At 42.1% G+C, this 12523-nt stretch overlaps 1 protein-coding gene across 2 annotated transcripts in view; it reads left to right on the top strand.

Moving 5' to 3' along the window:
* Window positions 1-1368: 1368 nt before the first annotated feature.
* LOC109917994 (sodium/hydrogen exchanger 5-like) overlaps window positions 1369-12523 on the top strand; it is a 229057-nt gene continuing 217902 nt past the window's right edge. For both annotated transcript variants that reach the window (XM_048605598.1, XM_048605597.1), the window contains exon 1: window positions 1369-1765. In XM_048605598.1, the coding sequence (XP_048461555.1) occupies window positions 1489-1765 (277 nt within the window). In that variant the 5' untranslated portion in view covers window positions 1369-1488. The remainder of the gene's footprint in view (window positions 1766-12523) is intronic.

The following is a 12523-nucleotide window of genomic DNA, read 5'->3' as shown; positions in this document are numbered from 1 at the left end:
GCCAATACTATAGTGAGAAAAATAACACACTTACTTAAATTCAATCAAATAATTTAAGACAAATACACGATTTGAAATGAGAATAATAAAAAAGATAGCACTGGAGGCCATTCAGCCCGTATCTCAGCTGGATTTAAACTGTAGTGAATACATCACCTCAATAAATACTGAGGGTGGTATTCGTCATCACATGCACAACTGTTTGTATAAAATTACAGCTGTCTTTTGGGACAGAGATAGTAGGAACTGCTGATGCTGGAGAATCTGAGATAACAAGGTGTAGAGCTGGATGAACACAGCAGGCCAAGCAGCATCAGAGGAACTGGAAAGCTGACGTTTCGGGTCGATACCCTTCTTGGGACAGTTGAGCTTTATAGATTGGAAGGTGTTTGTGTTTGCATACGGAGGAGAGGTTTATATTCAGCAGAATTTGTATTTTCCCCAGTAGCAGGTTTCATAAATATTCCCAGCACAGCAGGCACTGCATTAAGGAAGATGATATCACTCACTTCACAGCCCTGAGCCAGCCTGAACAATGTTGACCAGAAACACAATGGGGCACTGCCATCATTATCATGGTCAGTACCTGAAACCAAACCAATTACAGTAGATCATGTGTAGTCAGATATTGTGATGGGAAAGTTCAAAATTGAAGGCACATTAGATTCAAAGTGACCGTGTGAACAAGTACCTATGTAGCTGGTCAGCACAGCATATCTATAATATAACATTGGCATGAGTATGGTGCCAGTTAATTCTACTGGGCTCAGAGGCAGAAACAGGATAGGTCATTGTCTAATTGTAGTATTTGATTTCACTGTGCATTATATCCTCTTGTAGTGATTGTAATGAGGTCAGCCTGGTGGACCTTATTGAATACGAGTTCCCTGATTGGGGCTGTTAATCTGGTCCAATCAGGGAGCCCTGGCTGACAGATAAGAACAAGAGTGTTAAACATCCCGTCCGCTCTGAGAAAGCCACATCTGTTTTTAGCAGTCTCCACTTATGACTAAAATGTGTCGGGATGCTGGCCTCTGTGGAGTTATTTCATCTCTCTTCTTTTTAAGAAAATGCCAATTGAAATATCGAGGAGACTCAAAGATGAATTTGAGATTTGAGATGAAGGTTGGGCCGTTTTGAGAAAATTTGAAATGTGAGCACTTCTGCAGGTGGAGTGAGGGGACAGGGCAGGCAGCCGGTCTCCCGCTGGCACTGGGACAGGGGCCTGCACTTTGTGAGCTCTGACTGACAGCTTGGCGGTGAGGAACAGGCATTGGGTACCCCTGCTGGTCACATGCTCCCCAGGCCTGCCTCCCTCAGTTAAAAAGGCGAAGTCTCAGTCCAGGGAGGCTGAGGTAACGAAGTCAGGTTGTGAACTGTTGGTTGTCCGGTGTGCGGGTTGTCACGACAGACGCGCGCACACACACACACACACACACACACACACACAGAGACAGTCACTCGCCTGTTCCGGGTTTACAGCGAACGATGCCTCCCGTCCTGCTGCTGCTGCTGTGTGCGGTGCAGGCTTCGCCCGCCAGCAATGGGACCTCGGTGGGGACAGAGTTGCTGCCTGAAGCTGGCCTCTCACCTTTGCATCAGCCGGAGCTGCAGCCAACCCGGCAGCCCGCAGAAATGCAGAGCTCGGAGAGTCATCACGGTCACGACATTGTGGGCTTCGAGATGGTGAAGTGGCAATGGGTTCATGTTCAAGGACCCTACCTGATTGCAGTGTGGATTCTGGTAGCCAGCCTGGCTAAAATCTGTGAGTAACTGTACTCGTTGTTACGCTCGAGAGGCGGTAGGTTCTTCTGTGCGATCCAGTGACCTTGTTGTAGTCAAGTCCAGCAAAACTCGTGTAACCACTAATCAGATACGTCCGTTCAAGGACTCCAGGTCTATCAATTCGATGTAATTTCATTCGCTTTCCTCTCCTGGGAACAACTTTTGAGAGATTCAGAACCGCAACTATTAATACAATTCTCTTGTTAATTAATACAGTTCATTTTGAATTGTAGCATTCATTCTAATCCCTACGAATTAATCTGAGTGTATTTGACTAGTGCTGTCTGACCTGTGTAATGTGTGTCTGTGTGTGAGGTAGAGATGCTGATCATGTATGTGAATCTAAAGTGCTACCGGAGTTCACCTGTTTGGCTGCAGCTGGTTGTATTCTGTGATAGCTGTTTGATAATGGTGTGAATGCCAATGAGAGAGGCTGTGATGCAGGACAACACTAAACTGTGTGGCTCTGTGCTGGGTTCCTCTGCTGCCTGAGTTGGCGGGCATATGGACTACATGATATCTTTGGGATGAGTGCATTCTGGTATGTGGGGCTACTGGCCCAGACTGTAGATTAAATCCTAAAACAATAATAATAGATATAGCACAGAAGGATTCAGCTGCAGTATGGCTCTCCCTATGGCGTTTTCTCTCCAGTTTGATGAAATGATGGGTCTTTCCATTATGTTCTCAATACCAAGATCATCAGGTACAGGAACACATTGCAAAAACGAGCACATTCTTTATGACGGCTACCTATTGAAACAATTTGAGTTTACTGGCACTGATGTGTAAGATTGAGAACTGGAAGTACCTCCTTGTTCTCTGGAAATGATTCAGCAGTTGAAGTTCTGGTTCCCAAAAGCAGGTAATACAGCATCCAAAGCAATGTAGGGTGAGAATGATCGGTTTCTGCTGGAGACAGGAACATTTCAATTAGTGTTAGAGGCTGAGATTTGTGAGGGATAATGGGAGCCTGTACAAGTGATAGATAATACCTGTTTTTTTTTAAACAGCTTGTTCTCTGTCTATTCTCGATAAGATGTAGCTTTTCAATTTTTTTTCTCTTCCTGCAAAAACCTGATGTCCATGTTATAGCAACCATATACACCTGTGTCCAGATCCTCTGACAACCTGACTGAATTAGTCTGGTTTTCTAAAGTGGACTAGATTGGGTGGCCATGCATTTTAAACTATTTCATGTACCAGAATTCTTCTAGAAACATGATTTCTGTTACTCTGACTTCCTTCTCCTCCCTAACACTGTTCTCATCTTGACTGTACTCCCTAGCTGTTGTCTCTATTGGGTTCCCTGACCTGTAGCTTTTATTTTATCAACTTGTTCAGCCATGTTATGGCACATCTCTAGAGCAGGTAGGATTCGAACCCAGGCTTTCCTGGTCCACAGGTAGGAACACTACCACTTTTCCATGTTCTCCAGCCTGTATCCTTGGGAACAATTGGAATGGTGGATTGATTTGGACTACGGTATAAAAGCCGAATGGAAAATTAGATCATGTCTTTAGTAGTTTCAGAGTTGTGTCATTTGTTAAGATCAACAGGAAAATGCTTTTTGATGCTCATTGCATTGTGTAGCCAATCCACATAATCTGTCATGTTTCATTGTTACTGCTGATCAAACGAAATGAACACAAGACTCAATACAGTGAACATTAATGGATTTTTCTCTTTTACAATAATGCCAACAGCTCACAATCATTTGCATTCTCATCAGCCCTACTACTGTACTTTCCCAACCTCCTCCTCTCTCTTACACCCGAACTGAGACACAATTGTGCATGCACCAACAGCTTGTGTTTTAAGACAGCATCTTTTTGAAATTGAGAAGTATTCTAAGGTACTTGATAAAATAAATTGGACGCAGACCCCGGGTGGAGGTAGGAACCTAGGAGGAGAAGCTTCTGGTTAGACTTGAGACTTACAGCATTAGTATTGTTGATGGCAAGAGTTTTGGACACTCAGCAATTCTCGCCATGAACATCATAATTTCTTTGGTGTCTTATATTAGGGAATATCAATGAAAAATGCTACAAACCATCACAAATAGACATAAGGAAACAAATACAGTATCTTAAAGGATATGATGTGGCCTGGTAACTAGAAGTCTTACATTTATGTTGTAGAAACTGTTGTTGGAACAGGTAGATTTTGTGTATATTTTTAGAGATACAGAAGTTCACCAATGAGGGTGGTTGTCTTAACAATAGTAGTACAAATGAAATCAAAAGCACTGAGAATTGATTCAACGAAGAGGAGACTTAGAGCTAGAGGATATTGTAAAGAGTTAAGGTAGGGAAAAACTATGGAAAATTTTGAAGATGAATTATTTGTAGAAAAGAGACAATGGTATGGAAGTTAGTATCATGCTGATGGACAATGTTGCACAGAGACCTTGTGTGGATGATGAATAACAAACCACCAATGAATGTTGAAACATGGTGGAAGTAACTTGAGTGTAGAAGGACAAGGCATTGTAGGAGATATACTGGTTACGTTTGAATAGACAGTAGTGGAACATAAGGAACATGAGGTGGCTATGAGGAAAGGGAAGGGCACAGGAACAGGAGTGGGCTAGTTAGCCTTTTTAAGTCTGGTACCCATTCAAAAGGATGATGGCTGATCTGCAGCATGCTAGTTTTTCTCAAACCACTTAATAACAACAATTAGGAATGGTGGAGGAGGAATGAAAGAATCTATTGAAGGTCATGCAGAGATTGAGAATGAATAACATGCTGTAATTGCAGTCAATTGATGAACGGAAACAAGTTGTCTGATAATGGACAGGATTGAAGGGCGTTTGCAAAGGAATATTGTGAAACATGGGCAGAGAGATGGTGCTAATGATATATTTGTGAATCCTACAGAACAATGTAGAATTAGCCAGACTAGCAGAGCTGTCTTTCTATTGAGGCTGTGGTTAAAAGCAGATTGTAAGTGGATTAATTACCTGAACAAAGTTGCTAATGAAGTAGTATGGTTTGAAGGGAATATTAAAAAGGGAATGCTTTGATTTGGTGATTGGTTTTGTGGATTTTGCTTGAGTTAAAACAATGGGGTTCGAATGAAGGATAGGTATGCTTGGCAGTGTGACCTTAAGCAGCCAGCATCTATGGGTAGGCTTGAGGTCTTCTCCAGTCATTAGACTTTGTCAGATATGGTTTTCATTCTATGATTTGAGTTTTCTGATTTCTAACCATAATTAATTTGATTATTGCTGAAACGAATCTCATACTTTGTCAAACTTTGTATCTTGCACCCATCAAGACAATTGACAAGAAGTCATGCAAAGAATTATGCTGACAACCAATTTAGGATTGTCAGTCAGGTTCCTACTTACACAGCCACCTTCCCACCCACCTTCCTGCAAAAATGCCATCCCCTATTCCCAATTCCTTTGCCTCCGCTGCATCTGCTCCCAGGATGAGGCATTCCACTCCTGAACATCTCAGATATCTTCGTTTTTCAAGGACCGCAACATCCCCCCCAACAGTGGTCAAGAATGTCCTCAACCATGTTTCCTGCAACTCATCCCTCACACCCCCTCCCTGCAATAACAACCAAAATAGAATCCCCCTCGTCCTCACGTACCACCCCACCAACCTCCGGATCCAACGCATCATCCTCCGACACTTCCACCATCTGCAATCCGACCCCATCACCAAAGACATTTTTCCCTCCCCACCCTTATCTGCTTTCCAGAGGGACCACTCTTTCCGTGATTCCCTTGTCCACTCCACACTCCCCTCCAGCCCCACCACACCTGGCACTTTTCCCTGCAACCGCAGGAAGTGCTACACCTGCCCCTACACCTCCCCCCTTACCCCCATCCCAGCTCCCAAGAAGACTTTCCACATCAAGCAGATGTTCACCTGCACATCTGCTAATGTGGTATACTGTATCCGCTGTTCCCGTTGTGGCCTCCTCTACATCAGGGAAACCAAGTGGAGGCTTGGGGACCGCTTCGTGGAACACCTACGCTCGGTTCGCACTAAACAACTGCACCTCCCAGTCGCGAACCATTTCAACTCCCCCTCCCATTCCTCAGACGACATGTCCATCCTGGGCCTCCTGCGGTGCCACGACGATGCCACCTGAAGGTTGCAGGAACAGCACCTCATATTCCGCTTGGGAGCCCTGCAGCCCAATGGTATCAATGTGGACTTCACAAGCTTCAAAATCTCCCCTCCCCCTACCGCATCCCAAAACCAGTCCAGCTCGTCCCCGCCTCCCTAACCTGTCTTTCCTCCCACCTATCCACTCCTCCCACCTCAAGCCGCACCCCCATTTCCTACCTACTAACCTCATCCCGCCCCCTTGACCTGTCCGTCCTCCCTGGACTGACTTATCCCTCCCTAACTCTCCACCTACACTCACCTTTACTGGCTTCATCCCCGCCACTTTGACCTGTCTGTTTCTTCTCCACCTATCTTCTCCTCTATCCATCTTCTATCCACCTCCCCCTCTCTCCCTATTTATTTCAGAACCCCCTTCCCCTCCCCCATTTCTGAAGAAGGGTCAAGGCCCGAAATGTCAGCTTTCCTGCTCCTCTGATGCTGCTTGGCCTGCTGTGTTCATCCAGCTCTACACCTTGTTATCTCCTACTTACGCATACTGGAATATATATTAATATAGACATATATTAATTAATATACAGGATCCTGTTCTTTACAGACAGAACATGTCCACACACTGCAACCATTCCAACTGAGCAAAATATGTGAGAGACGTTTGCTAGTTCACTTCTCATGGCAATGCCTTGACCAATTAGCGTCAATCTGCGTAGTTTAAAATTTAAAATAAATCTTGCCAGTTAATTGTTAGTCCATTAACTGTACAGTCTTTCTGGCAACACCTCCAACCAGTCAGTAGTGCAGCAAGTTAGTGTCACTGTGAAGCGGACTTGAAGAGCAGACATACATTAGAAGGTCACCAGCAGTGGGAACTAAAAACCAGCGGTAAATAATCCCTTCAAACTGTTTGTACCTGCCAAGGCTAAAGTGTGATATCACAGGACAACAAGTCGATTATTGTTGGCTATTTCTTCAGTGCCTTTCTTGATTGGTCAAGCTTTAGATCACAAGATGATAATACAACTGAAGAGTACACTTAGGAAATCTACTTTTGAAATATTTAGCATCCAGAATCATTCTCTAAATAGAATAGAAATGGTTAGGCTGGTGGTGTGTTGCAGCTGCAGTATGTGGGAGCTGGTATGTGTTGGTTGCTGAAGGAACTTCAACGCAGAGTGGATGAACTATAATCTGAGCTACAAACACCGCAACAGATGGGGGAGTGCACTTGGATACTGTTTCAGAAGACAGTCATACCCTTTAGATTAATCACATCAAATTTGGTCTGTGGTCAGGGACAGGTAGTGCGACTGCAGGAGTGGCAGGTATAGGGATCTAGAATTTAGCTTTGGAGGATCCCCAGTCACTGCCATTGTCCAATAGGTACAAGGTTTGTGCTCCCTGTGTGGATAAAGGTAGTGCATGGAGGATGAATGAACTGACCAAAGCACCATGGTCAAGGGTACCAATTGAGTTGGGGGAGAAAGCGAAATGTAGTAATAATGCTGTTCTCTGCAGCAAAGACAGAATCCCAAAGGCTGTGTTACCTACATGGTACATCTCTTTTGGGCTGGACAGGAACTTGGAGTGGGAGGGATGTTGCTGTTGTGGTCCACGTAGGTACCAACAATCCAGGTTGAACTAGGAAAGAGGTTATGCTAAGGAATGACACATAACTTGAGGTTATCTTAAGAACAACAGGTAATAATCAGGCTTACTACCTGACCCACATACAAATAGATATGGAGTAAATAAGATTAGAGCGGCAAATGTGTGGCTCAGAGATTGGTGTGGGAGAAATGCGTTCAAATTCTTGGGGTACTGGTGTTAGTCCTAGGGAAAGAGAGAGCTGTTCCATTGGAGACATGCTGGGTCCATTGGTGAATCATTTAATTGGACTGTAGGTGATATTGAAGCTCAATTTTTTTTAGGGGGGAGTGTTGTTAATTGAAGAGAAGCTTAAACAATAATTGAATTATGACAGGGAGGGACAACAGAAAAATTAAGCAGAAGAGTGCAGCAAAAATTAAAACCAGAATCAGGAATAATGGTTAAAAATAGAAAGCTGAAAGCTCTTTATCTGAATGTGTGTAGTATTTGTAACAATATACACAGGACAAACAGAAATAAATGAATTTGACTTGATGGTTGCAGGATAACTAGAATCTCAATATTCATAAGTATTTGGCATTCCAAAAGAATAGACAGATGGGGAAAGGAGGTGAGGCAGCTTTGTTAATAAAGGAGTTTTGGAGTGTAGTAGTGAATAGTGATAGAGGTACAATAGATCATGATGTGGAATCAGTTTGGATGAAAATAAGGAATAGCAAGGGACAGAAGGCATAGGTGTGATTCTGGTCTGAAAGAAGGACTTGATGAGAAGGATGAGACATTGATGGTTAATGAAGTCAGGTAAAGGGAGTGTCCAGTCAAAAACTAGGGCATACAAAGCAGTAAAGACTTGTGATAGGTCATAGAATTGGGATTTTGGTTTTAGAAAGAAGCAGTGGATGACTGAACTTGAAGGAAAGAAGAGAAAATTGATTATGAAAGTAAATTGGCAAGAAATTGAAAAACAAACAGCAAGAGACTCTAAGGGAATATAAGAATAGCTAAAGCGAGAGTGGGATCCCTTGAGGATGCGACAGGGGAATTGATAACAGGAAAATGGTTGAAATTTTTCACCAATGTCTTGGATCAGTCTTTATGGTGGAGGATTTTATAAACACTGGAGAGGGTTCAGAAAAGATTTACCAGGATGTTGCAGGGACTGGAGGGTTTGAGTTATAAGGAGAGCCTGGATAGGTTGGGACTTTTTCACTGTTGTATAGGAGTTTGAGGGGTGACCTTACAGGGGTTTATAAAATCGTGAGGAATATAGATAAATTGAACATCAGGTGTCTTTTCCCTAGGATGGGGTATTTCAAGACAAGAAGGCATATTTTTAAGGTGGGAGGAGGAAGATTTGAAAAAGACACAAGGGGCAACTTTTTATGTAGAAAGTGGTTTATGTGTAGAATGAACTTCCAGAGGAAGTGGTAGATGCAGGTACAATTACAACATTTAAAAAACCTTTGGATAAGTCCATGAATAGGAAAGGTTTGAAAGAATAGGGGGTCAAGTGCAGGCAGGTAGGACTAGTTTAGTTTGGGATTATGGTCAGCATGGACTGGTTGGACCAAAAGGGGAACTGTTAGATGTACTTTATTTGGAATTTCAGAAGATATTCAGTAAGGTCCCATGTAAAAGATTCTTGCACGACAAAGGAGCTCTCAGTATTGGGGTAATTTATTAATGTGGGTTGAGGATTGGTGGAAGACAGGGTCAGGAGTGATGGATCCTTTTCATGTTGGAAAGATGTAAATAGTGAAGAAGCAGAAGGATCAGTCCTAGGGTCTCAAATATTTATTATCTAAGTTAATAACTTGGACGAGGGGGCAGAGTGCAGTGTATCCAAATTTGCTGACAGTACCAAAAATAGGTGGGAGAGTATGTTTTGATGAGGACATAAAGAATTTGCAAGGGAAGTAAACAGGTTGAGTGAGTGGGAAAAGTCTTGACAGATGATGTTTAATGGAGAAAAGTATGAGGTCATGTACTTTGGTAGCACCTTTTTGATTTTTCTCCATTTAAATGGAAACTCCGAAAATGTGCAGCACAGAGGGACTGCAGTTTTCTTGTGCATGAAACACAAGTTAACATGCAAATGTAGCAAGTAATTAAGAAGACAAATTGAATTTTGACCTTTATTGCTAGCGGGTTGGAGGTTAAAAATTCAGGAGTCTTGTTACAACAGCCTCACTTGGAGTACGGTACAGTTTTGGTCCCTGTTTTCAAGAGAGGCTATGCTGGCATTAGAGGCAGTTTGAAATTGATGCACTGGGCTGATTCCTGGGTTGAAGTGATTGACTTCTTGAGAATGGCTGAACAGATTACACCGTTATATTTGAGGAGTGGTCATATTGAAACACACAAGATTTTAGAGGTTGGTTGTTCAGAAGTTTCCACCATTGGGGGAATCTCAAACTCTGGAATGTTGTTACAGAATACTGAAATGCAAAGGAATTTCTTCACTGAACGTGATGAATGTCTGGAATTATCTACCCCAGACAGTTGTAGAGGTTAGATCACTGAAAGTATTTAAAGAAGAGGTAGAATTTTGAAATATCAAGATCTTCATGGCGATGAGGAGTTGGAATGATAGAGGAGTATAGGCCTGGGTAGATCAGCCATGATATTATAGAGTGCTGGGGCAGACGAGAGGGCTGAGTGGCCTGCTGTTCCTCCTCTTTCTTATGCTTTCATACAATATAAATGTGTTTTCCTAATTTTTGCTAATTAACCTGATGAATGCAGGATGAAATCTTTGACAGAATGTGTCTTTTTTTTCAGTAATACTCGAGCTTTCCTATCACGCAACTCTAAATACTTAGTTTGGTTAGATCAAAGCTATTAGCGAGGCCCTGTAGAGTATTTAAAATAAATTGAAATAGTGCCAAATTGCATGCATTGTTAGAAATGTCCACTGGGGTTTGCACTTATTTAGCATGCTATCAGTATAAGGTTCTGGTCAAGTGGAAGACGTATTGGGACAGCAGGAGTTGAGCGGGAATGTGAGCTTTTTGTATTTGGCTGAAGAAGTGAAGGGTAGGGGGTAATTTTGACACAGGGAAAAGAGTTATCCTTTGGAGGACACAAAGTGTTTTTCTCCTCCTAGAACCCAGGTAACTGATGTAATGACGGTATCGACTGCTTCCTTTCTTTATGCAGCAACTTTCACTGCTTCGGGATGGCTGTCAATTGCTTTGTCACAATGCAATACTTTTGAAGTGTAGTCCCTACCGTAATGTAAGAACTTCAGCAGCCAACAATAATGTCTCGCCAACAGTAAAGTGATGTTCATCTGTTTTAGTGATACAAACATTCAAAATTGGAGGAGCAACAATTGTTCAAATTCCACATTCCCATCTACCTCAAATAGCCCTTGATTCCTGTGCTGATGTTGGGCGAGGGCTAACTATTGGTCAGACATTGGGAAGAGTGCCAAGGAGCTCTTCATTTTAATATTTCTTCTAAAATATGCACCTCAACCTTATCACAAATTCATTTATCTCCTTCCTTCAAGAGTCTGCTCTAAATCCACTTCAACTCCACCCAACACTGACTCCACTACCTTTTTTTTTTGCTCTAATTCCTAACCACATGGCTAATCCCCCTCCACACAATATTCACTGGCATTGTCAACTGTTCAATTCTAATTCAATTTTTCTTTCCCTTCCCAACCCAGTACTTTTAGAACTTCATTTTTCATCACGTTGAAAGACGTCATACTGCCAGCGTTCAGTGGGAAATGAATCTAAACTTGGATATTGCTCTGACCTCCCTATTTCTGGTGCTTTGCTGTATACTTTATTCGACAGTAGACTGTACTTGTCCCCAACTCTTCCCTACAATATTCAAGAGCAAAGAGAAAGCCTTTGTTCTACTCCAACTTATTTTACATTTGTACTGTTTGAAATTACATTCTATTAACGGCAAATAATGTTTTTAATGACTTATTCAGCTTTTTGCTCTAGAATGCAAACTTGTTGCAACATACAATAAAGCATTGTAGAACTATGGATATGAAATATTGTCATCTTATGAAGAATCAGTCTGTTCTCAATGAGGATGTTGGAACATGTTGAATGACATGGGACAGAGTGAATGTTTTCTGATTTATTTTGGGTTCTCAAATGAACAAATGGAGAGAATGGTTCCTTTTGTAACATTTTGAGGTTTTAGTGCTACAGTAGAATCTTTGTCTCAGCTTGTAGGCTTAAGAATGTGGCTCTCTTGCCAAATGGGGAATAGGAATGAGAACTCTTTATCTTTTCTAATTTCACCATTGGGAATTGATGCATTCTCAGTAGCTGTTTTCACATGTTATGGTTGTGCTGGGTGAGAGATGAAATTTCATCCTTTCACCCTGCTGTTTCACATCTATTTATCCCAAATCTTTTCCCCTTACCTGGAGGTAGAGTGCAGTCCTTGATGTGCTCAGTACCTTGATTAAATTTCTCACATGTCTGTCTTGGAACTGAATGTCTACAGGCTCTCCAATAATGGGAATATCTGAGCCTATACCCACACTCTCGGCATAGTGGTTATACAGAAGTGATGGTGCGGGTGAGGGAAATAATCCGAAATTCAGATCCTCAGAAGTATATCTTGAGTTTTCAGTTCACATCATACTGTTTACTTGATCTCGCACAGTGTCCAATTATCTGTAAATCAGGAATCGAGGTGTTAAAAGCAGAGAATTACTGCTTAGTCATTTGTACCTTTTTATTCAAATATAACATTACTGCTACAACATGATGAATGGAAAGCTGTGAAAGGAAAAACATGAGTGTTTACCTGGAATCCAAAATATACCCACCCAGTTATATTTGAATTGTCTTTCCTTCACAGGAAAGAAGGAATGACTTACATTCATAGCACATTTCATGACCTTAGGTTATTCCAAATGACCCAAGCCAGTGACCTGCAGTCACAGTTGCAATGTAGGCAAAAGAGTCAGCCATTTTGTGCACAGCAAGGTCCCACAATTTGCAGTGACCTAGTTGAATAGATCCTGTGTCTTTTTTTTTTGTGATTTTTTTTTTTTT

Source organism: Rhincodon typus, chromosome 15 (genome assembly GCF_021869965.1).
Source record: "Rhincodon typus isolate 14 chromosome 15, sRhiTyp1.1, whole genome shotgun sequence".
NCBI lineage: Eukaryota > Metazoa > Chordata > Chondrichthyes > Orectolobiformes > Rhincodontidae > Rhincodon > Rhincodon typus.
The sequence above is the reverse complement of the archived record's forward strand: the minus strand, read 5'-3'. Positions and strand labels throughout refer to the sequence as shown.